This window comes from Aedes albopictus, chromosome 3, assembly GCF_035046485.1.
Source record: "Aedes albopictus strain Foshan chromosome 3, AalbF5, whole genome shotgun sequence".
Taxonomy (NCBI): Eukaryota; Metazoa; Arthropoda; class Insecta; order Diptera; family Culicidae; genus Aedes; species Aedes albopictus.
Window position 1 is genome coordinate 120141822 of NC_085138.1, and position 26782 is coordinate 120168603.

At 42.2% G+C, this 26782-nt stretch overlaps 1 protein-coding gene across 24 annotated transcripts in view; it reads right to left on the minus strand.

Moving 5' to 3' along the window:
• Positions 1-26782, minus strand: part of LOC115268722 (voltage-dependent calcium channel type A subunit alpha-1) — a 561442-nt gene that overhangs the window by 163964 nt on the left and 370696 nt on the right. For 19 of the 24 annotated variants that reach the window (XR_009998921.1, XR_009998922.1, XR_009998923.1 and 16 more), the window contains 8 exons: positions 20749-20931; positions 17210-17482; positions 5251-5351; positions 4851-5006; positions 4550-4770; positions 4374-4477; positions 3577-3692; positions 2935-2994 (listed from right to left, as the gene is read on the minus strand). Coding sequence is in view for 19 of the 24 variants with exons in the window: in XM_062858464.1 (XP_062714448.1) it covers positions 2935-2994; positions 3577-3692; positions 4374-4477; positions 4550-4770; positions 4851-5006; positions 5251-5351; positions 17210-17482; positions 20749-20931 (1214 nt within the window). In the remaining 5 variants the exon portion in view is untranslated. Of the gene's footprint in view, positions 1-2934; positions 2995-3576; positions 3693-4179; positions 4296-4373; positions 4478-4549; positions 4771-4850; positions 5007-5250; positions 5352-16302; positions 16404-17209; positions 17483-20748; positions 20932-26782 lie in introns of those variants that run through there. The other 5 variants (XM_062858466.1, XM_062858463.1, XM_062858465.1 and 2 more) reach the window with 3 other exon arrangements.

Below are 26782 nucleotides of genomic sequence, written 5' to 3' on the forward strand. Positions count from 1 at the left end.
CAACGCTAATCATCTACCCTAACCTCTACCCTCAACCATACCCATAGGCGCCAACTTGTGACGTAGTTGGGGGGGCGAAGGTCTCCAAAATTAGACAAAATTCAACTTTTTTCAGCTCAATGCACTAGTTTTCACGTAAATATGCCTAAACTAGGTGAAATGCGTTGAAATTTCGCGAATTTGATTGATTTTGAGAGGCCTCGCCCCCCCAACTACGTCACAAGTTGGCGCGTATGACCATACCTTCTACCTACCCTACCTTCTACCCTACCCTCTACCCAACCCTCTACCTTAATCCTCTACCCAACCCTCTATCCTACCTTCTACCCTACCATCTAACATTACCCTCTACCCTAACCATCTATCCTACCCTCTACCCTAACCCTCTATGTATCATATGTATCACATGTTACTTGTTCCCGAATACCTAAAACCCCAATTTACGCCTAAGGAGCGTAAATTGGGGGAGCGCTATTTGGGAATTAGTGCGTAAATCGGGGGGCGCAAATTGAGTTTGGCGCAAAAGAAGTGAGCGTAAATTGGGGTTTTAGTGTACAATGAATCCATTTTCATTGTAAACATGTATGGGATCTCCAGTTAGCCTAGTGGATAAGGCTATGGATCGCCAATCCAGAGACGGCGGGTTCGATTCCCGTTCCGGTCGGGAAAATTTTCTCGACTCCCTGGGCATAGCGTATCATTATAGGGTGCGGGCACCGGTTTTGGCCAGTCTAAGGGAAATCATTTTTATAAAAATAACCAATAATCCTATGACAACAACCAATGTGTCAAACGAAAGGTTTCAATCTATATTTTGAAGGAAAAATGCAGAAATCAAGCCAATACTTGATTTTTGTATTAAAAGTGGCACTGGCCAAAATAGAAGCACTGCCGCAGTTTTGGCCATATTTTTAAGTTTGGTTTCTATTTTGGCCAATCACGTGTATTTCTTATGGGAGTGGCCAAATTAGAAGCACCCTGGCCAAAATAGATATATGGGAGCTGATTTTTTAAGGAATTATATTTGTTTCTTCTAGTTTTTAATCAAAACATGTGGTTTTCACAGCTGTAATCATCATATTGTATTAGCATCTACTAGTAAAAAATAAATTTACGCCGATTTAGATCGCAACAGGCTCAATACCGCACTATGGCCAAAACTCCGGACTGGCCAAAACTGAAGCTTCTACCCTACTTGCCTCACAATATACAAATTCACGCAATGACAGGCAAAGAAAGCCCTTCTATTAATTACTGTGGAAGTGCTCAAAGAACACTAGTTGAAGCGAGGCAGGCCAAGCCCCAGTGGGGGCGTCGAACCATGAAGAAGAAGAAGAAGAATGCCCAGAAATAGAAAACTGCTTTTGAAATTTCAATGATGACGATGTTATCAATGACGAATCTTTCAACCTTAAGGGTTTGATAGTATTTCAGGGGCGTTTCAAGGGTTTTCTGATGCATTTCAGGGGGTTTCTGGACCCTATTAAAGGCGACCAAAGGGGTTTCAGAGGCATTTCATATTGGTTATGATGATTTCAAGGGCGTTTCAATGGGATTATGGAAGTTTCAGAGGCGTTTAGAGGCATTTTAAGTCATGCTCCTATCAGGGAGTTCAAAGAACACCTTTAAATCAAAGGGTATTTCAGGGGCGCTTCAAAAGATATTATGATGGGGTCTCCAAAAACCCTCTCAAAGTTCCTGATATTCCTCAGAAATCCCCCTTAGATCCCTCGGACTCCATGTAACGCACCCAAGAGGCTCCGAAACCCCCGAAATTTCTCCGTAACGCTTTCGTAACCCTTTTGAATCCCGACAGAAACGCTCTGAAACTTTCTGAAATGCCTCCAAAATTCCCCTTAAGCCTCTTTGGACCCCATGTAACGCACCGGAGACTCCAAAACCCCCGAAAACTACTCCGTAACGCTTCCGTAACGCCTCTGAATCCTGCCGAAAATGCTCTGAAACTTCTGCCTCTAAAATCCCTCTTAAGCCCCCTCGGACTCGATGTAACGTACTTTAGATGGCTGGGAACCCCCTAAAACTTCTCCGTAACGCCTCTGAATCGAAAATGCTACAAAACTTTCTGAAATGCCTCCAAAATCTCCCTTAAACCCCCTCGGACCTCCGAAACTCACGAAAACGGCTGCGTAACACCTCTGACTCCCGCCGAAAGTACTCTGAAACTTCCCGAAATGGCACCTCTGACCCTATACAACGCACCTGAGATTCTCCGAAACCCTCAAAAACGCCTCCGCAACGCCTCTGAAACAAGCCTGAGACTTCCTGAAATGCCTCCGAACCCCCCCTTAAGACTCATTCGGACTCCATGTAACGCACGTGAGAGCTTCGGAAACTCTCGTAAACGTACCTGTAACGTCTACAAAACCCGTCGAAAATTCTCTGAAACTCTTTGTAATTCTTTTGAAAACCCCCTCAGATCCCCGAAAACCCCTTGAGATCACCTTGTACCCCGCTGAAACCCCTTGGAATCCCCTGAAACGCCCCTGTAACATTACTTTGCTCCCCCTTTTCAGCACCCCCTGGCAACCGTTGCAATAGTTCCCGTCATTATTAAATATTCTTATGCGCAATATTGGTTCTGAGTAGCTTTCCCCCATTTTATGCAGGGAACAAAAAAAGGCGCTTAAATTCAAAGTGCTTTAAAATAACAGGCATAAAAAGAAGTTCTAGTGTCTGTTTTGCAAATGGGATATTTAGGTGTCCATCAGCAGATTAGTTCTTCTTTAGTCATCGTGATTTCCGCGAGATCAAAAGGAACGCGTTATTGACGTTATCAACAAGTAAGTGGAAACAAATTTATATAAGAAATTCAAAACTCAACAAATGCTCTTAAATTAAATATGTCACATATCGTTCGTATTTTATTTTTTGTAAGCATTTTATAAAATGTGCAAATTATCTAATGAAACTCACCCTCCATGATGTGCATCTTCTCCTCTTCGGTGGTTCTCTCCTCCGCCAGGATGACTTCCTCTGTTGTTGATGTTGTTGTTGTTGTTGTCATCAACGCCATAGAGTTGGGTGTAGGTCGATAAGTTGGTCCAAGCCCATTTCAAAGGCGCGCACCGAACCGTTTCACCAGCGCCATTCATCCATCATCAGGTCGGTTGAAGGTTTCGAGAACCAATAAGCATAGCACACGCGGCGGCGAGCGGGACCGGATGCAGAAAGGGAGTAAGCGCGACAAAATGAAAAATGCAACCGGAGTAGCAATTAGTGAACCAATTAGGCGTGTCGTAATTGAACAACAATGCAGCCAGGCCAGCAGCCGTCCCTGTTCGAGGAAAGCTTTTTTCTCAAGGATGAAGCTCTTCTTGGGCTGGCTGGTGGCCTGACGGGGTGACGGGGGTGGCAGCGAGAGGAATGAACACGCCGCCAATTGTTCAAGTTGAAAAGCGAGCTGGGATGTTGGAGATTGGCCCCTACTAGCCAACGAAAGGATTCGGGTTCTGAATTTTGTGCACTTTTCATGCTGGATGGGAAAGTTGCTGAGGAGGACGGAATTGGAAGGACAGGGACGTTGTACGTGAACAAATTACTCAAGCGATACTGTACCAGCTTTGCAGATCCACTCCACGTAGCCGTTGAGCTCCTTCTCTAGCTGCTGCTGTCTACGAAGCTTTAGGAATTCCTGCCTATTCTCTACCTTCTCTCGCTCTTTGGCGAACTCACTGGTGGTGGCGGTGGTGTTGTTGGTGTGATGAAGGTGGGTGGTGGAAGGTTTTTTGGAAGCATTGTTACACAGTGGGGATAAGGGAAGAATAGAGAAGCGATTTTGTTGGGTGCAAAAGTGTGGTTAGCATTTTACGTGGAGAAATGACGGCAATCAAATCTTCCGATGGCTACATCAATCGATTTTCCGCTTGGTGAGCTAACACATTCCACGCGTGCTTCACCGATTGAAGGGTGATTTAGTTTTTTTTTCGCCAGAATGTTATGCTTTGATTTACACGTAAATCTCCGTTTATATGTAATCTCATTGATTTTTTTTTAAGAATTTCTTTAGGTGTATCCCAGAAAAGCTCATGAAAAGGTTCACGAAAATCAATCATTTGAGTTCATCGGAAGATTTGACAGTAATGGTCGTTCGTTAGCGTCTACTAGTTCAAAACACTTTCAAACATAAATTGAAACCAGGCACCGATTCTACTACAAAACCTGCTTGCGTAATCCAGTCGAGATAGGCCGTCATGGCTTCCACGAACATCTGCCGCGTGCGGCTTTTGTGAAATTGTGCCCGACGTTCGACGCGGCCTCTCTCGTTAGAAAACTCTCTTTGTTCGAGTCAAACGAAAAAATAAGGCTGATAACAAAAGAAAAATGTAAACACAATATCATCTTGTAGCACCTACCCACTGAGGACACCAAGAACTAGATTAAGCATGAAAAATGACCCCAGCACTATCAGTGGCACGAAGTAGATCCAGTTGAAGGTAGATCCTAAGGCGTCGTTGGTCTGATGGAAGAACAGGAAGAATTGAAATTAATCTCTCCTCCGCGAACACGTGTCTCCCGGGGCGAAACCTACCCAGTAGAGAATGGCCGTCCAGCCTTCCATCGTGATGCACTGGAACACAGTCAACATGGCGAACCCGATGTTGTCGAAGCTGGTGATCCCGAAGTTGGGACCCTCCCACTGTTCGACGCACATGCTGTCGCTGCTGTTGCACACGTAAGCACCGGTCGGTGCTATCGTGTCGTTGTCCGCGTTGCAAGGCGTTGGAAACTCACCCTCCTTGACTATTTGAGCTGCAAAAATACACCCCACCCATCCCCATAAATCATCCAACGGTCCTTTACGGCGCGAGTGCACCCACCAAGATACTTACAGATATCCTCTAAGCTATAACAACTTCTATGCAGAGCACCCGAGTAAAACTCTAAGCCTATGATTGCGAAGATAACAATTGCAAACAAGACTAACAATCCTATTTGCAGCAACGGCGCCATGGCTTTGATGATAGACTTTAAAACTACTTGTAAACCTGGGAGCGCATTGGGATGAGGAAGAAAAGAAACATCGCATTAGTGGTGTTAAAGCTTCAAGTTCAACAACAGCTATACACATCTACGGCTACGACATCAAATACGAAACACACACACGTGGGAAGAATGTCTAACGCTCCTCCAAAACTACAAGGGGAACATATCTAAGTAAATGTTCGCTAATGGACGCTACAGGGACAGAAGAAGAAGTGAACATCAATCGAGTCTAGCGTCGCTACTCACTAGGAATTCCAGACACTAATTTCAAGGGCCGTAACACACGGATGGCCCTCAACGTTCTCAGATCTACTTCGGGTCCCTCCTGCGGGAATAATGTGATGAATCTGCGTTTTGCGACGTGGGGTTTTTTTTGGTTGTTGTTTGAATCGGAATATTGCGGACAGGAATAAAGCACGCGAATGTGGTAGAAGAAAGAAAGGAATCGGAGAAAAAACTAGACTATCAATCTATGGTTCTATCGTTATAGTTCACACAAAATAAAAATGATTGGAAAGAAACACACAATATTCACGGTCTGACTAAAAAACTAAAAGATTGGAAATATTAATGATACTGATTTAACATCTATATAAATATGATTAGATTTAATGATATCCCACAATAGCATAACAATAGAAAGACAATTTAAACCTAGTACTATGAAACACACGACATATTTTAACAATTCCTCAAGGACTCTTTTGGTACACAAACCATCTAATTTGGTTTATGAAGGAATAGCTTGAAATTCCCAGATTTTTCAATAGGATTCATCACGACTGTGTACAGAAAGGGAGGAAAGGGTAGGGTTTTGCGGAGGGGCACTTGGTATATAAAATTACGTCAATGGAAGGGATTTAACCCCGAAACCTTGGTCCTTGGTCACTGAAATGGGCTTTATATATGTTGCTTAGTAACGTTATAGAATTTCACCGATATTTATCTTCGGTTGCCTAAAAGGTGTTTCCTAATGTAAAGATTGAAATGTATGTAACTGTGAATGTTTTGATCTAAATTTATTCAGAGTCCCTTAAAAAGAAAATAGTTTTCCACTGGGAACTCGTGAATTTTTCTATTTTATGTTTGTTTGTAGCTGTCCCCTTCACGCCATGTGGTTTGTGTTTTGTTTGTTTGTTTTGGAGTCCACTACCAGGGGGCTCGATGTTGAGCTTTTTGGTGTGGGGGTCAGCGGAGGGTATTAAAAAAAAAGACTATACTATAGAGCTGCTACTATATTATTTAACAAATATTCTATTCTAAACCTTCAAATTCTACTATACACTATATGAAGACGCTCCTCGGCACCGTAGAGATGGTTATCTGCTTAGCGCTCACGACCTCGTTGCACTCATGAAGTTGAAATTTATTAATGAGAGGATAACTGTGGCCAGATTCAGAACACGGGGTCGGAACCTTACCATGATCCAATTTTACGCGCCAACCGATGCTGCCGAAATGCAAGACGAAGAGAACTTTACAAAGCCAACGGTTTGCCGTCGTGGATAGGATTCCAATAGATGATATCAAGTTCCTCATGGGTGATTTCAACACGTATGTTGGTTCCGACAACTCGGACTATGAGCAAATCATGGGACGCCATGGTCTCGGAGAAACGAGCGAGAACGGCAAGCTGTTTGCACAGTTTTGTAGCACTAATGACATGGTGATTGGAGGATCGCTCTTTCCTCATCGACCAGTGCACAAAATGACATGGGGCTCCCGTGATAGCGTCACGAAAAATCAAATCGACTACATCTGCATCAGCCGGAAATTGAGACGGAGCCTTCTTGATGAACGGAACAAACGTAGCGCCGATATTGCGTCCGATCATCATCTCCAAATCGGCGAGATCCGACTGCGCATTGCTAGGATCCATCGACAGGAGGAGAAAATCGGACGCCGGTTAAACACACGCCGACTGGAAGGAGCTGCGGTGAAAAGGTCCTTCGTCGAGGAGCTAGAGCACCGTGCTGCGAAAATTCCAGCAGGTGGAAGCGTAGAGGATCAATGGAGCGCCATCAAGAACGCCTCCATCGCCTCCGGCTAGAATTATTTGGGTCAGCTACACACCCGAAGAAAGCAGTGGAGAACAGATGTTACCTGGATGAAGATAGAGAAGCGAAGGAACGCCAAAGCCGCGATAGAGCGAGCGAAAACACGAGGAGCCAAAGCCGTAGCCCGCCAGCGTTATTCGGCTCTCAAGAGGGAAGTGAAACGCTCATGTAGACGGGACAAAAGAGCGTGGGTGGACTCCCTAGCCGACGAAGGCGAGAAAGCCGCAAACACCGGCGACGTCCGTCTTCTCTACGATGTTTTACGTCGCATTAGTGGGACTAAGATGAATGCTACGATGCCCGTGAAAGACACGTATGGACAGTTACTGACCGATCCGACTAACCAGTTGAAACGCTGGCTCGAACACTTTGGAAACCTTTTTCAAGTGTCGGCCACGCCATCAACACCCCAGCATGATCCGCCACGTATTCGACGCATTACCCGTGTCTAAAGACACTATATGCAAAGACACGAAATGTTCCAATTGGAATTCCAAATTTGCTGGCAATGTCATTCCAATCGAGCAGGAGACCTGTCAAACGCGCTTTAAAAGCATTACTCGACAGCATCATTGTCATGACGCGACAATCATCATCAACAGCAACAATCATCAGATTTCGTGTCTTTAGCATACAGTGTCTTTACCCGTGTCAACACCGAAGCTTCATCAGTGCAGGAGATAGAAACAGCGATCCATAGCATGAAGTCAAACAGGGCCCAGAGGTCGATCGCATATCAGCTCAGATGCTCAAAGCTGACCCTGTAGTATCCGCACCACTGATGCATCAATTATTCTACAACACATGAGAAACCGCGACATTTCCGACCGACTAGATGCAAAGCGTCTGAATAAAGGTGCCCAAGAAGAGTGGCCTGACTTTGTGAGTGAGGCAAAGACGCACACTATCACCACTACTGTTCCTCATCGTAATCGACGGTATCCTGGTAGGTTAGATTGACCGTGAACCAAATCGTGGATTGCTCCATTACCATGGACTTCGAACTGGCAGATGACGTTTCTCTCCTAGCTTAACGGTGCTCTGATATGCAGTCTAAGACGCCGATCGCTCCTCGGCGCCAGGTCTCACCACCAACGTCAACAACACCAAATCGTTGGATGTAAACACAGTCAAACTTTCCAGCTGGACGGTAGCCAGGACAAGCTGTGGGTGGAGAATGTTGAAAGCTTCCAATGGCTTGGTAGCCAAACGGGGGTCGATAGTGGCACCAAGGTCGACATAGGTGCGCGGATCAAGAAGACGAGGGCTGCCTTTGCGAGTTTTAGAAATGTACGGTATGAAATCTGTGCTGCTGTATGCCAGTGAATCTTGTTGTGTATCAGCGGAGAACACGCAACAGCTGCAGCATATACTTCAAGCATGATGATCTCACTTTCGGATCTCCATCGGCGATGTCAAGAAAAGCCAGTAGCGACATAAATTCTGAAGCGAAAGTGGAGGTGGGTCACCCATACTTTACGCAGGGGCGGGAATTGAATCTGTCAGTATAAGTGTTAAATTGGAATCCAGCCGCACATTGCAGCAGAGGATGGGCAGTTCAGACTTTGAACATGTCAAAAATTCAGAGCTCCCATAGGTTCAATACAATCCTTGGTACAAAACTAGAGTCCTGTCAAATTTTCAGCCATTTCGGTGGTGATTTAATGGTGGCCCAAAAGCAAAACAGGTTAATATGGGAATTACTATGGAGAATTTTCGATAAATGTTCTTCTCGCTGTAGAGCATTACCACATGGATGAAGTCATAGGGTCAACGCCAAATTGAATTCTTCAGATCTCAATGATGAATGTTGCTGAAGACCGGAACTTATTTCGACAATCGGGTAAAAAGTAATGAAACAAATTCTCACTCACATGCGCATCTTTATACACGATGTCTTGCAAGGTGTGCAAGAAGGTAAAAAAAAACAAAGGTAGTCGACAGAAATTTGATCAGATCACAGATCACTGCGATGGCAGGTAATCACCAGTAGTAAACCTTTTGACTTAAATAATCGTATTACAAGTTTGAAGGATCGAAACAAAATATTTCAACGACATAGAAACGGTAAATCAATAGTCAAAGGTAAGGTTTGAACTAGGTATATAAGTATTTGTCCGTCTTTTTTCTTCTTTTTTTCTTCTTCTTTGGATCTACGTTCCCATTGGAACTTAGTCTTGCTCTCTTCAACTTAGCGTTCTTTGAGCACTTCTACAGCTATGAATTGAAAGCTTTCTTTGCCTGATGCGCAGAGAGTCGAGAAACTTTTCCCGACCTAAAAGGGAATCGAACCCGCAGTCTCCGGATTGGCGATCCATAGCCTTAACAACTAGCACAGAACAGATGTGTATCTTCGAACAAATGTGAAGTTTCGTGGTGGAAGTCGTGAAATTTTCACTTGGAAAACTAGATTGGAATGAATTTCCATGGGAAAATATTTAAAAAATCATCAAAGCGTGCTACGCCGTCTCCCTATGCTCGCTGCAGGCTAAAGCTTTACTTCCACCACCAGGTTCGCTAGTGTTGAGCTATCAAACGGGCAGTGCTTTTCGTGATGAAGATTCACCCCCGTGCAACTAGGCTAACTGGAGGAATTTTTTTGGGTTTCAAATTTTAGTTGTTTCCAGGATATATGAAATGACAAACCCGTGTGTCATGCCTCGAACATCTATGCTTGACAATAACGCGGAAGAAGCGTCCAACATAGCTCTGGTCCTCACAAGTTCGTACCTTGTGCTTCCACGGGTCAAACGATGACAAAGACCGCCAGCTAAGAGTTGTGTGCTTAGCTGGTAGCGCAGCCTGGGCACTGTTGTCCTTCTGACTTTTGCTAGATTGAGGAGACACATCTCGAGTGTCTGTTCACCAAGGAGGTGCGGCTCAAACAGTATTTGTCCTGGTATCTAGCGGCTGAGTAGGGAATGATGAATCGCGTCAGCTATACCTAAGAAGGCAGACTCTACAGCGCAATGTAGGCAGCGCTGCTCTAGTATGGTAGCCTGCTGGAAAATTTCAATCACCAAGAAAAGCAAAAGTAGAGCAATCGGGTTGATTCAACGGAACTGACAACCAATCAAGGAGAACGATTGTCAAGTCGAATCTTGGAAAGTGAGAACTTTGAATGAAACCGAACCCACTCGTGATGGGCTCCCCTGGCTCGTGAACTGCCGAATGTTGGTATGAATGTGGAAGCTTTCCAGAATTTACGCTGGCCCAAAACTGGGAAACGCAAATTCTGAGAGGTGAATCCCATCGCTTACACTTCATTCAAGTACCACGTCTACTACAGCGACGGCGGTAAGGCAGAACGTGAAGTTGACTTCATAGGCATCAAGAAGCATATAATGCAAGTTATACGGTGGAACTCTATAAGCGAATGAATCTCTATGGAAAACGTTGGTACGACAAATAACACCTGTCGATACAATCCAAGAGACGATGAGAAGACCAATGCCCGATGAGGCGCCAACAGACGATGAGACTAGGAATCAATAGTCGTTGAGGTACCGAGAAGCAGTGAGGGGACCAACACTCGGTGAGGGTTTAGTATCTTGGGGGGCCTGCGCTTAGAGCTGAAGTGATCGAGGCGGTGCGGTGGTGGCTGATCAGTGAGAGCAGGAAAAGTACGATGGCCAGGTAGAGCTTGGGACGCGTTGGATCTGAGTGTGCGATGAGGAGGAGTGTTGTATTGTTGTAGGTACATGTTTGAGGTACATCACACTGCTCACTGCTCACTGCAGTGCTCAGTGAAGCTAGGTATAAACAGTTGGTAGGCAACTGATGATGAATGTGAATTGTATACTTGTTTGTACCGCATGAATAAAAATGAAGTGCAAATAATCATGAATAAGAACGATATCCAGAGGATTTATGTAACTGTCTATGGTGCTCAGTATAAGACTGCGCCAACGTCCGCACTGCACAATGGCTGACCAAGAAACTAAGTTGAAAAGAACACTTCGAAAATTTGTTGAATGCCAGCAGTGGAGGAGCACCCAGGACCAATATTAACATAGTCAATGGCGGTCAAGCAGTAGTTTTCTTGAGGGCTGATAAACGACGTGATTCTAGCCTCTTATAACATCTACAGGGGATACTGAAAATAACTGGGACAGGTAAAATTTTCAATTCCCAAAAAATGTTCAACTGTAACTTTTCGAAAAGGGCATCAAATATTCTCAAATTTTTACTGTGAGATCAACAACTAGTTGTGTATAAGTGGTCAAAATTTGAAAAAGATCGGGCCATTCTACACGAAGTTATTAAGATTCTAGAAAAAGGTATAATTATTCGATAGCCAACTTTGAGCTGTTATATCTCCGGATTCAATGAACCGAATGCAATGAAATTTTGATCATTTATGACTTTTATAATGAACTTTGAAAAACAGTTTACTTAAATTGAAATTCTTAATAAGAAAAAAAGTTATGGCGATTTCATTTATTACATGTTTTTTAAATAAATTTATCTATTTTTCATATGCATCCCATTACTTTTCCAATTTAATGAAGGCTACTTGGTTGCTTTCCTTTGAAACATAAATAAATTCAATTCAATTAGAGGGAATTTAAATGAACTACATTTACTATCTCGAATTTTGAAACGATGATGAAGTTTTGGATAATTTAGTGTTATAATAGAAAAATAATCTAATCGAAATAATTTTCTTTCGTGTAAAGAATTTTAAGTTTAGTCAAATGTTTTTAATAGCTCATTATATAAGTCATAAATGATCAAAATTTCATTGCATTCGGATCATTGAATCCGGAGATATAACAGCTCAAAATTGGCTATAGGATAATTATACCTTTTTCTAGAACCTTTATAACTTTGTGTAGAATGGCCCAAACTTTTCCAAATTTTGACCACTGATACGCAACTAGTAGATGAACTTACAGTAAAAATTTGAGAATATTTGATGCCCTTTTCGAAAAGTTACAGCGACTTGAACATTTTTTGAACAGTGAAAATTTTTCCTGTCCCAGTTATTTTGAGTATCCCCTGTAACAGCCTGCTGGGATACGAGCAACTTGAGGGAGATTGGGTAGCCAAACTAGGGGATCTTTGGTCGTATGCTGCCAGGGATGGGGGGTTTGCTTCGGCCTATCTGCTAGGCCCCTCCGGTAAGTAAACCCGCCAAAAAAAAAAAAACAAGCAGCGAATAATCAACAACAGAATATCAACCGATATAGCTGGCAACGACTCTAGCGATGAAAAGAGACTCGCTTTTGAAAGCTCTGTGCATAGATCTCCAGATCTCTCAATTTTATCGGGAGCATCCGTATACTTGTTAAAATTCTGACTGAAGGACAGTGGGTTCAGCATTCTAGCGATGCAGGAGATGCGTTGGACAGGATCAACCGTGCGAACATTAAGAGGTGATCGCTGATCATAACATCCACCAGAACTACACGCAAGCTTTTATAATAACGGACGATATGCAGCAGGAGCACGTGATCGGTTGGTGCTCAAACAAGGAAATAATAAACAAGTTGAGTAAAGTGAGAGTAAAGGGTCGGTTCTACAACTTCAACATAATCAACGTTCACAGTCCATACGTTGGGTTTCTCCAGGTAGTCTAGTGCAGGCTTGTCCGCACTCGGCGCATGAAAATTCTGCTCTTTTGATTTAAATCCCCTAAACCATCGTATTTATTCAATCTTTCTATCTTGCCTGATAGAAGGATGTTGAAATATCCTAAATGTCATTTCGAACTGTCAAAAAATCGCACCGCAGTGCCACACTGTGCGCGCAAAGAGAATTTCACCCGGGTGAATTCACCCCAGTGAATTTCTCTTTGCACGCTCAGTGCGGCACTGCGGTGCGATTTTTTGACAGTTCGAAATGACATTTAAAATATTCAAACATCCTTCTATCAGGTAAAATAGGAAGATTGGATAAATACGATGGTTTTGGTGGTGTAAATCAAAAGAGCAGAATTTTCATGCGTTCAGTGCGGACAAGCCTGGTCTAGTGTATAATGCTTTGGATCACCAATGCGGAGACACTGCGTTAGATTCTCGTTCCAGTGAGGAACATTCTCTCAACTTCCTGGGCATAGAGTATCATTTTGCTTGTCTGACAATAACCAATTTTCTGCAATGGCAGGCGAAAAAAAGCCGTTCAATTAAAAACTGTGGAAGTCCTCAAAAATACAAAGTTGGAGACAAAAAAACACGCTCCGGATGATGACAATAACGCAAACTATGCGCAGCTCGAACGCGACTACGACAGCTGCCCAATCCATGACGTCAAGATCATCATTGGATCGCTCAGGTTGGTCAGAAGGCGGAATTTAGACCGATGATTTCAGCGGTGAAAGTCCAACGTTCAACAGCTGACGAGAATGGCTTACGACAAATTTATTTCCCCGGCAGCAAAAAGCATGTGGTTCGGAGCCGAAGGAACGATAGATTCAACGATGACGATGAGGAAGAGAACGACGCAGCTCGGACAGTCATGCTGCAGCAAGGCACTCGGCAGAATGTGGAACCGCGGCACCATCAGACCCGATTTGTTAAAAAAAAAACGCCACATGAAAGAAGCGGAGTGCGAACAAATAGAACTGCTGTGCCGTTCATAAGAAACACGGAATTTCTACTTGAAAATCAACGCATTCAATAAAGACTTCGTGCCCCGAGCCGAAATGTCCCTGCACAGAACGTAAGCATCTGGTAAAACAACAGGTGGAAGCAGCACTTCGATGAACACCTTAATGGCGTGCGGAACACATACATGAAGGACCAAGGCTGCGGAAGAAATGACTACGTCAGTACAGCAGAAAGCAACAACGAGTCAATTCCCAGTTTGAGGAAAGTCAAGGATGCTATCCAGTAGCTCATGATCAATAAATCAGATAATAGGGATAATATCGAAATGAAATGGAACTCATGAAGATGGGCCTGAAAAAGTTGGCCACCTGCCTGCACAGGCTAATACCTAATCCCGATCAGCCACCAAAGGAGTGGAAGGAAGGGGTCATATGTACCATATACAAGAACAAGGTGACGTCAAGTTGGAGTGTGAGAACTTTCGAGAGATTACAATTCTGAATGCCGCCTGAAGTGAATGAGTTCGTGGGAAGTTATGAGTCCGGCTTCGTCGACAGCCGCTCGAAAATAGACCAGCTCTTCACCGCTACCGAAATGGTAAAAAAATGCCGTGAATACCAGGCCCAAACGCACCACCTGCTTATCGATTTCATAGCGGCGTACGACAGTATCGACCGCGCAGAGCAATGGAAAATCATGAACGAGAACGCTCTCCGGGAAGCTTACTAGACTAATCAAAGCGACGATGGATGGTATAAAAAACGGTTCCGGGTCATTTGACCGAACGCCATTTGGCCGAATGCCATTTCTTTCAGTATAACTTGAAAGAACAACCTATGAGTCAAAGAAGGAAAAATCTGTGATAAAATGTTGGCAGTTTCAACGCCAACTAATCTCTGAATGTCAAAACTAGAAAGAACAGCCTATGATTAAAAGAAGGAAATGTTTCAGATAATCCTATTGGCATAATGTCAAAAACTTTTTCTGAATTCTTTTGATCACTATTCGGTCAAACGGCATTCAGCCAAATGCCCCTTTCGGCCAGACGGCATTCGGCCAGACGGCATTCGGACAGACGGCATTTGGCCATTTTGGCAAATCTCCCCGGGGCCTACTACGAGCTAATAGAATCTCATGTCGGCTGTTCAACATCGCTTTGTAAGGTGTTATACGACGAGCCGGGCTCAACGGCCATGGCACCATTTTTACGAAATCCAGCTAATTTGGTTGTGGTGCAACCGCGAACGACAGGACAAGCCAGGGCAGCAGGATTACGATAGATGGGGACACTTTCTAGGTGCTGGAGGACTTTGTTTACCTCGGATCCTTCTTAATGGCAGAAAACAACGTTAGCCGTGAAATACAAAAGTGCATCATCAGTGGAATTCGGGCCTGCTATGGGCTCTACAAGATCCCGCGATTGAAAGAGTTTCACCCTCACGCCAGTACCATGTACAAAACGCTGATAAAACCGGTGTTTACGAGCACGAGACTTGGACTACGCTCGAAGAGGACATTTAAGTACTGGAAGTGTTCGATCTTTGGGTGCTTAGGTTTAGGTGTAAGGCGGTAAAGGATAAATCACGAGCACAGCACTCAATGGTGAATCAAGCTTCCGGAAGGTGAAAAAAGCTGGAAGGATACGATGGACAGGGCATGTTGCGAAAATGCTGGACCACAAAACTGCAAGCCTGGTGTCCGAAAGAGATCCAGATGGTACAAGAAGGTGCTGAACAATCTGGCAAATGTGGGACGAGGCCGAGGACGGAGCGCAGCAACCACGGATCGAGTGTTGTTCCTAGACAAATTTTGGGGGCATCACCTTAAGACTCACCATACGTTGGCGTACGATTCAGTAAAAAATGGGTCAATCATCGGCAAATTATAATAATCATTACGATTAATAGCTATAGGATAAAGCAGGAAACGAGCCAAGTCTCGAATTGGCTCCGCATATAACTTTCATTTCATTGATATTAACCTACACCGTGTATTAGCTGATGCTCACCATGCTGACGCGGTACACGCACAGCGTACCTGTCTGGGTCATAATGACCCCAATAAACGACTAGGGTTAAGGAGTTTTTCTGACTACGCCGGTCGTAACTTATAATAATATTGTTGGAAAGATATCGATGTCCGAGGTCCGGCTATAGCTCGGCCCATTAGCAAGTCGGTGTTATAAGAATAGCGCTTTAAACTTTGTTCCACCACTATTCAGATATTTTTAACGATCAATTTAGCACTATAAAAGATGCCATTAATAACTTTGAAACGTGTTCTGCAAATAAGGTAGGTATGTTAATCATAATAATCACCGATGAAACTAGCAGTTTTTTTTATTAGCAGATGGCAAACTTTGATGAACTAGGTAGTGTCGATGATTACTCCCAGTGGAAAACCCATTTCCCTCCACCGGTCGGTCTATTCTAAATGTAGGTAGTAGCGGAAACTTTTCCCATCTAGCATACCTATAGTGCTACATAACCTATTCTAGTTTCATGTTTGAAAACGGTATCACACATCACACACGCAGGACACCCATTGGGCTCCTGCAACCAGCTGCCTCTATTCTAGCATTGGGTAAGAACGGACGAAAAGAAAAACGACTCAGCTAGAGTAGGTAGGAATATTGGCCTATGGCGAAATTTGCTAAAACTGTCGAAAAATGGCCAGCGTGGCGCCCTTACTTGGAATTCTACTAACGAGTTTAAGCGGTCGCAAAACACGAAACGATCGAAGCATACGCAAATCGACATCAACATTGGCCTCGGCGAATATCGTCATTGAGCTGCCGACGAACGAAAAACAAGAAATCCGTTAGTCCGACACGATAGGGACAATTTATATGGCGGCGGCGAAGATACTCCGAGCGAGATTCGAGCGGTGCACAGTGGGCACAGCGGACTTCATGTCCACAATTTTGTTTGCCATCTAACAACCCTGCTGCTAAACATACCATGTGTCTTTTTAATTATCTATTCAATATTTTGAACAATTATTAAAATTGACGTTGATCGGAAGAAATTGGACATAAAGAAAGGTTTTAGGGCATCAAGGTATCCGATCCGTTTTTGCCCACTGTGCGTCTACTGTACGTAATGAAGATTCATGGCCGCAACTTCGCACCCGCGCACGTGTCTAATGATTTCGCGATTCTTTAGGCTCCATTTCCGCTCATGCCAAACGAGGTTCTTGACACGCACCGAAACATTCAACACGTGGCTCCGATTTGATTACCTCCAAAGCGAATGCTAAAACATGCAAAGCACGCGTATCTTGGACTGCCTGGTACTGAGCCAAAACGGAGAGGAAAATAAGGCCCGAAATGAAACGCGTTTCGCTCTAGGCCGAACCGGATCGTAATTTTATTCGGGAAAAGCCATTTATCGCTGTCGTAAAACACTGACTGGGTCCTTCCTCCCAACCCCTTCAACAAGAACCTGTTAGCAAATCGGTTCCACACCATTTTCGTGATCGGTTACAATTCAGATTACAATCGTCGGAGATATGAGTTTCGGTTAATCGAATTGGAAATAAAAATGGCAATAAAGGATGCATGCTATACATATACAAATCAAGAACCGCCCCACTTACCCCGTAACTACGACGAAAAAATCCATTATGTTCCATATGTTCCTGAGGTAGGAGTGTTTGTGCATGACGAACCCTAAGGCGAGGATTTTCAGCGAGGCCTCCACGCAGAAGATGCCGAGGAAGTAGGCCTCCGTTTTCTCCAGCTTCTGGGCGAGCAGCGTCTTGTCGCCGTGGGGCAGATGCTCCTCGAGGGCCAACACCACACAGTTGGCAATGATTGTCAGCAGGACAGCGTACTCGAAGGGCGGCCATTCGATTATGAATCGTGTGTATCTGCGGAAGAGATAATTGCGTTCGTATAGTAAGGTTAGGATGGATGTTGATTTTATAATAAGAAGAATAATTAAATGTTTCGGCAGTTGCAAGCGTGATAACTTCAATAATGTCAGTAGATTGGGACTGCTAATCAAACTAGGCTGAGAATCTCCCAGCATCCTGAAAGTTTCCTCCAGATTTTTGAAAGGGATTCTTCCAGAATCATCAGAGTGATTCTCCCCGTATTCTGAAAGGAATTATTCTAAAATCCTTAGTAGGAATCTTCCAGAATCCTGAAAGGTATTCTTACGGAATCCTGACAGGAATTCTCCCAGAATTCTGGAAGCCACTCTGCCAGAGTCCTGAGAGTGATTCTCCCTTAATCCTAAGAGGGATTTTCCCAGAATCCTAATATGATTTTCGCAGATTCCTGAAAGGAATTCTGCAGGAATACTGGGAGAAATTCACTCAGAATCCTGAGAGAGAATCAATAAGAATCCTGGGAAGGATTCTCCCAGAATCCTGGGAAGGACTCTCCCAGAATCCTGGGAAGGATTCTCCCAGAATCCTGGGAGAGATTTTCACAGAATCCTTAGAGAAATACTCTAAGAATACTGAGAAGGATTCTCCCAGAATCTCAAGAAAGATATTCTCCCAGACCCTTATAAAGGATTTCACCAGAATCCTGCGAGGGATGCTACCAGGTTCCTGCGAGGGATTCTCCCAGAATCCTGAGAGGGATTCTTCCATAATACTGAGAGGGATTCTTGCAGAATTCCGAGTGGGATTCTCCCAGAATTCTGAGAGGGATTCTCCCAGAATCCTGAAAGGGATTCTCCCAGAATCCTGAGAGGGATTCTCCCAGAAGCCTGAGAGGGATTCTCACAGAATCCTGAGAGGGATTCTACCAGAATCCTGAGAGGGATTCTCCCAGAATCCTGAGAGGGATTCCCCCAGAATCCTGAGAGGGATTCCCCCAGAATCCTGAGAGGGATTCTCCCAGAATCCTGAGAGGGATTCTCCCAGAATTCTGAGAGGGATTCTACCAGAATCCTGAGAGAGATTCCACCAGAATCCTGAGAGGGATTCTCCCATAATACTGAGAGGGATTCTCCCAGAATTCTGAGAGGGATTCCCCCAGAATCCTGAGAGGGATTCTCCCAGAATCCTGAGAGGGATTCTCTCAGAAGCCTGAGAGGGATTCTCACAGAACCCTGAGAGGGATTCTCACAGAATCCTGAGAGGGATTCTACCAGAATCCTGAGAGGGATTCTCCCAGAATCCTGAGAGGGATTCCCCCAGAATCCTGAGAGGGATTCCCCAGGAATCCTGAGAGGTATTCCCCCAGAATCCTGAGAGGGATTCCCCCAGAATCCTGAGAGGGATTCCCCCAGAATCCTGAGAGGGATTCTCCCAGAATTCTGAGAGGGATTCTACCAGAATCCTGAGAGGAATTCTACCAGAATCCTGAGAGGGATTCTACCAGAATCCTGAGAGGGATTCTCCCAGAATCCTGAGAGAGATTCTCCCAGAATCCTGAGAGAGATTCTCCCAGAATCCTGAGAGGGATTCTCCCAGAATCCTGAGAGAGATTCTCCTAGAATCCTGAGAGAGATTCTCCCAGAATCCTGAGAGAGATTCTCGCAGAATCCTGAGAGAGATTCTCCCAGAATCCTGAGAGAGATTCTCCCAGAACCCTGAGAGGGATTCTCCCAGAATCCTGAGAGGGATTCTTCCAGAATCCTGAGAGAGATTCTCTAAGTATCCTGAGAGGGATTCTCTCAGAATCCTGAGAGGGATTCTTCCAGAATCCTGAGAGGGATTCTTCCAGAATCCTGAGAGGGATTCTTCCAGAATCCTGAGAGGGATTCTTCCAGAATCCTGAGAGGGATTGTTCCAGAATCCAGAGAGACACTCTTCCAGAATCCTGAGAGAGATTGGTCCAGAATTCTGAAAGGGATTCTTCCAGAATCCTGAGAGGGATTCTCTCAAAATCCTGAGAGGGATTCTCTCAGAATCCTGAGAGGGATTCTCCGAGAATCCTGAGAGGGATTCTCCGAGAATCCTGAGAGGGATTCTCCCAGAATTTTGAGAAGGGTTCTCCCAGAATCCTTAAAAGGATTCTCCCAGAATCCTGAAAGGGATTCTCCCAGAATCTTGAGAGGGATTCTCCCAGAATCCGGAGCGGGATTCTCCCGGAATCCTGAGAGGGATTCTCCCAGAATCCTGGGAGGGATTCTCCCAGAATCCTGAGAGGGATTACTGAGTGAGATTCTTCCAGAATCCTGAAAGGGGTTCTTCCAGAATCCTGAGAAGAATTCTCACAGAATTCTGAGAGGAATTCTCACAAAATCCTGAGTGGAATTCTCACAGAATCCTGAGAGTGATTCTTCCAGAATCCAGTGAGAGATTCTCCCAGAATCCTGAGAGGGATTCTCCCAGAATTTTGAGAAGGGTTCTTCCAGAATCCTTAAAAGGATTCTCCCAGAATCCTGAGAGGGATTCTCCCAGAATCCTAAGAGGGATTCTCCCAGAATCCTGAGAGGGATTCTCCCAGAATCCTGAGAGGGTTTCTCCTAGAATCCTGAGAGGGATTCTCCCAGAATCCTGAGAAGGATTCTCCCAGAATCCTGAGAGGGATTCTCCCACAATCCTGAAAGGGATTCTCCCAGAATCCTCAGAGGAATTCTCCCAGAATCCTGAGATGGTTTCTTCCAGAATCCTCCCGCTGGGAGGGATTTCTTGAAATTTCGAGAGAAATACTTATAGAATCCTGGAAGAACTGTCCCAGAATCCTAAAAGGGATTCTCCCAGAATCCTGGGAAAGATTTACCCAGCTTCCTGAGAAAGATATTCACAGAATCATGAGAAAGATTATTCTAGAATTCAGAGAGAGATTGTCTCAGAGTCCTGAGAGGTATTTTCCCAGAAACTTGAAAGGGATTTTCCCAGAGTCCTGAGAGGGATTCTCCCAAAATCCTGAGAGGGATTCTCCCAGGAACCTGAGAAGGATTCTCCCAGAATCCTGGAAGGGATTATCCTAAAATCGTGAGAGAAATGCTCCTAGAATACTGAGATGGATTCTCCCAGAATCCTGAGAAAAATTCTCCCAGAATCTTAAGAGGAATTTTCCCAGAATCCCGAAAATAATTCTTCTAGAAACCTTGGAGGGATTAACTCAGAATCCCGAGAAGGATTCTCCCAGAATTGAACACGTATGATTGTATGATTAAATCATGGATATAGGTATATAGTAATGATTTGCAAATATGGTGCATACTTACTTCCTAATGATGTTGTCCTCGGAGAGGATAAACAGGGAAGTGGGCCCACCCCCGGACGGGGGCTGGCCCCCTTGACTACTGGGGCCGCCCATCTTATCAGCTAAGTATTGGCCTCCTTTGCGACCAAACTGGCCCCCGTTGGAGCCCTGACCTGCAAGCGCCGCCTCTTGAGCCGCTGCCAACCTAAAAGCAAAGAATGTAGAAAGGGGGAAGCGTCATTATTTTTCGACAGAGACAAATTAACGGTTGTTTGTAATGCTAATGCTGCCATTATAGCTGGTTGAAAGATGCCCGAAAGATCGAGTGCAGACATCATTCGCTGTAATAGGAGATAATTGACCTAAATTTAACAATTCAAGTAGCCACCCGCCCATTTCCCGTTTCATATCCGCTTGGAACACAATATGCAGCGCATGATATACGAGAACGATGGCATAGCGTGTCTCTGGCTGAAGTGAGTGCAACTCCGAAGGATGAAACCATTCCTTTTGCTGGCGGCCATGTGCGAACGTAAACAGCAGTGGGGAAAAAGCTTTTTCAAGTGGTGAAATGTAGATTACAACGATAGTCGCGCAAAATTTTTTATATCATAAGTTTTAAAGTATTGAAATTTAATTTTGATTTCCTTAAATTTCAAGTATCAAGTACCGTCGTGCGGGGCTTCTTTATACACTGTTTCATGGTTTTTCAACTTTATGACATTATAACTCCCAGACTAGTGAATGAATTTCCGCAATTTTTATACACAATAATTGTGAGTATGTATGTAGGATGTATGCAAAATTTGAGCTAAATCCATCAATAAACAATAAGTTGTTCATACACCAATCGGACACATCTCATATAGAACCGGATGGGGGCTACTTTGGACATTTTTATCTATAACAAAACTGCATTTCAAATTCCAGGGTTATTTGGAAAACTACATTGTACCAATACTGTAGTATACTGTATCATACATAATTCCAATAAAAATATGCGTTTTAAGATGTTTCTGTGCTACCTTTGGTATTATGAACAGCGTGATATTGCTATATAGATAGCAATATAGGGACCATCAATCCTTTATTTGGGCGAAACGGTCATTTATAACGTATAACGATACAAATATTCGATTGTATATGCTACGTTGATACATTTTGAATGCATTGATCAACCCTTTGAAATTTATGAACTGTAGAAACAATGCCTACAGACCAAATGTTCTGATACGTTATGTATATTATATTGGTTTATTCGATGTTTTTTCGCGTCCTGACAAGCAATAAACGGTCTGTTTGAAAAATAATTTCAACCAAATGAAGGGAAAACTATTGCTTTATAATAGTTCCTAAGACATCAAACAGATTTGAACCATATTTTGAATTCAAAAAATCCATATTCAAAAGTGTCCAAAGTAGCCCCGCATTTCAAAAGTAGCCCCGCACGACGGTATTCATTTTTTCAATTACTTTATTTTCAAATACATACGTTTTGAATGTTTGACTATTTAATCGAGCTCGAGCTATACAGGGTGTTAGGTTTCTGAGTGCAAACTTTTAAAAGGGTGATAGAGGATCATAAATGGTGAAAAAAACTGTTCTACGCATATGGTCAAATCTCAACCGATACGTAGTTATTGAACTTCCCATGTTTTTGACTGTTATTGCCTTAACTGGCCAAAACTTGAAAATGGTCAAACTTATCGCAGTTTTTTTACCCTTATTTGAAAGATTATGGAATTTTCTATCAACTGGCATCTTTGAACCGATTGGTTTAGTTAAATAACTAAGTTTTCTCAAGCAAATAGCTCTCAAGTAGTGTGTTTTAAATTGTTTTTGTCAATTATCTTTGAAAAAATGCGTAATTATTTATAATTCTTTCTTGAGCAAAGCTGTGGCACCTGTTCCACTCTACAATTTGTTGTATGACATCAAACTTCTATCTCTTATCGTTTTCTTACAATTTCAATTTAAACATCGCATTTCAGATCATAAATTTTCAACTGTCATGGTAAGCACTTTTTTGCGCACTGCCACACATTCAAATCAAAATTGCAGGAAAACGATAAGAGCTAGAAGTTTGGTGTCAAAGAACAAATTGTAGAGTGGAACTGGGGCCATAACTTTGCCGAAGAAATAATTTTAATTTATTACGCATGTTTCAAAGATAATTGACGAAAACAAATTAAAACACACTATTTTTAGCTATTTTGCTCTAGAAAACTTAGTTATTTAACTAAACCAATCGATTCGAAGATGCCATTGGATAGAAAATTCAATAATCTTTCGAATAAGTGTAAACAAACGGCGATAAGTTTGACCATTTTAAAGTAATAGCCAGTAAAAAACATGGGAAGTTCAATAACTACGTAACGGTTGAGATTTGACCATAAGCGTAGAATTTTTTTTTCACCATTCATGGTTCTCTATCAGCCTTTAAAAAGTTTGCATTCACTTCGCTGCACTACTTCGATTTTATGTACATTTTTTTCAATAGTAAATTTTTTAATATTCAATCAGTTTGAAACTTGCAGTTTGGATCATGATGACTTATAATGCAGGAGTTTTCAGCCTCTTAACACGCGGAGCACTTCATATCAATAAATTGTTTTGTGGAGTCCCCATAATAGCGCCAAAACATACCTCATGACATTCTTAGTTCTATATATTTACCTTAATCTCATACTTCCCTTGCTGACTTCATTTTTTTTTATAAATATTTCTGGTGAGTGGAGTATATGGGGTGATTTTCTGGCGGTATTTTTTACACATCCAACAATGACAACATTTTTGCAAACTGCTCATTCGCCAGACTTTTTCTCAAAGTTTTCAAACAAACTTTTTCCAACATTCCTTATGACTTTCTCACCGAGAATTGTATTATATTACTGATATTTTTGGTAGATGCCTGTTGATTGAATTCCAAAATTTGTAGCAAATTCTTTAAAAAGTTTATTATAAAGCCTTCAGTACACACTTTGTCAAGTGTGCAAATTTTTCCGCACGCATAATCCAACAGGCCAACAGCAGTCTCAACACTGACATAACATCGGAAATGTGAAGTGTATGCTTTTCTGTTGGTTGATGTGTGCGGAAAAGTTTGCACACTTGACAAAGCGTGTACTCAAAGCTCAATGCTTCGGCAGATTACTAACCAAATATGACATAAATTATTTCTAGTGCTGTCATGGTAGAATCCGAGCTAGTTAGTCGAAGTTCCCCGATTTCAGCGTCCTTTCACGTGTACAATCTTTGAAGGAACCGCTTGAGAAATTCCTGAAAGAATTGCTGGAACAACTTCTGAAAGAATCCGTGGAACAACTTTTGAAGTTGTCGAAATTTCTGAAAAAATCTCACTAGAATTTTCTAAAGTATCTAAAGTATCTAAAGATAGTTCCGAAAGAATTGCTGAAGAAATTTCAGAGGGAATTAAAAAAAAACTGAAGAAAATTCTAAATAAATTCCTGCAAAAAATTCTGAATAAAAGGTATATTTTTAGAATCTATAGATGGATTTTCTGAAGAAACTCCGTAAGGAATACCTTCTGGTGGAATACCTAAGAAATCTTCTTGAGATGTTAAAAAAATCCTGGAGAAATCCCCAAATAAAAATCCTAAACAATTTTTCAAAGAATTCCTGGAGAAATCCATAGAGAAATTCTTAGAGGTACGCTTGGAAGAAATTCTGTAGGAATTTCTGAGAAAATACATAGAGGAACACCCGGCGGAATTTCCGATGCAATCTCTGTGTCAATTTTTACAGGAGTATCTGCAAGAATGTCTTCCAGCCTTTCCATAGCAATCCTCTGCAGAAGTCTGCAGAAGTCTGCAGAATCTGTAGAAAAATTTCTGAAGTAATCATTGGAGGATTTCCTAAGCAATTTATGGAAGACACATGTCTTGATGGAATTTTGAGATATTCCTTTATAATCTCTTGCAGAATTCCTAAAGCAATCCTTGGAGATAGTTCTTTAGAAAGCTTCTGAGAAAATTTTGAAAGGAATTTTGAGTGTCTGATTCTCAATGTATTCGTAAATCATATTCTAAAAAAACTTCATGGAGTATTTTTGAGAAAGTTCATGAAAGGTTTTCTAGATGAATGCTTTGAAAAATATCTGCAGGAATATTGAAGAAATCTGAAAAAATCGTAGTTAAATTTCTGGAACAATCTATGCAAGGTTTTTTGAATCCATGCAACATTTTTGGAAGCTATCCGTGCAAGACTTTTTTAAGGAGTTCTTGGAGAAATTTCTAAATGACATTCTAAAGTCTAAAGCATAGGTTCCCAAACTTTCAGGTCACGCGACCCCCTTTTGCCAGCAGACGTAGTTTTCGCGACCCCCCATATGAATTCCCTCATTTGTTGTCTGTTACAGTAAAATATTTTACTGTCCCTCGCGACCCCCCGAATGAAGGCCGGCGACCCCCCTGGGGAGTCGCGACCCACAGTTTGGGAAACCATGGTCTAAAGGAATCCCTAGAAGATTTTGTGAAATAAATTCTGACTGAACTTCTTCAGGATATCCTGGATGATTTTTTGATGTAAATCTACGAGCAGTTTCCAAAGAATCTCTTTGAGAATCCCTGGAAGATTTTTTCAGGAATTAGTAAAAGATATTTTAAATAATTCCTAGGATGGATTTCAGCCAGGGTCCATGAAAGAATTATTAAGAAAATCTGTGGAAGTTTATCCAAAGTAATCTGTTAATATTTGTAAAGAAATCTTTGGAGGAAAATATGGAGATATTTTTGAAGAAATTATTAGTCGAATTTTTTTATAATATGAGCCATGAGAGATTTTCAATAAGAACTCCTCGAAAAATTTGTGATGGAACCCCCAGAGTAGTTTCTATAGGAATCCCTGCAAAAAAAATCCCGAATCAATCTCACATTAAAAAAAAAAGAGTCCCTGGAGGAATTTCTAGAGAAATCCCAAAAGGTTTTTCTGACATGAATTTAGAAACAAAAAAATCGCTGGAGAAATTTCTAAAGCAAAATCTGGAGAAACTTTTGGAATAAATCTTGGGGGGGGGGGTCGTTTGAGAGAATGCTTAAAGGAGTTTCCGAATGATTTTTCGGAATCTAAAAAAGTCTCGAAAAAAAGGTAAAATCTCGAAGGATTTTCTGAAGAAATCCCAGGATTCTACAAAAAATCATATACAACTCTCTCTTTGAAACTTTTGGAGAAATCCCTAATGGAATTTCTGGAGAAATTGGAAGTTGCTGTAGGATGTTTTGGTGAAATCCTTGGAAGAATTTACAAAATAACCACAGTTCAAATTTTTGAAGGAAGCTTTGAAACATTTTTTTTTAATGTTTTCAGAAGGCATCCCTGAAAGTTGTATTAAAGGAATCTCTGGAGCAATTTCTGAATAATTGTCCAAAGAAATATCTGAAGGAATCTCTGAACGAATTTTTGTAAGAGTTTCTTCAGGAATGTCTGCTCAATTTCATGGAATTTTTTTTGGGAAAAAAGTGGAGGAATTTCAGAATTAAATCTGAAAATTTCCGAATGAACAATGGAAGATTTTTTGAAAAAATCCGTGAAGGGTTTCTTGGCCGACAAATTTCCGTAAACAAAAGCAGAAAGATGTTTTAGAAGAATTTCTTAAAAAAAATGGTAGATTTATTAAAGAAGATTCCTAAAGATTCTCCAAACAAATGCCCAGAGAAATTAATGAACAAATAACTAGGGAAAGTTCTGAAGTAATCCCTGGGCGAGTTTCTTAAACAAGCTATGAAATGATTGGTAAAAAATCATGAAGGAATAGGCAATTCTTGTCAAATTTCGTTAAATAGTTCTTTGTGATTCTTCTGGAAAAAGACCTGAAAGAATATCTGAAATATTCTGTAACATGATGATTTAATGTGGGAAGTTTTATTCAGAGACCGTTGTAATAAAGTTGAAAATTTTTCGTTCACTTCATTTTATTTAACAACTTGCAACAAAAGGCGATCGAGCAGATAGTGGCACAAAGTAACACTACTCATACAGAAAGATCGTTCTGCAAATACCACGCTTTATCAAGTGCTTGTCCAGAATCTCTAAATTTC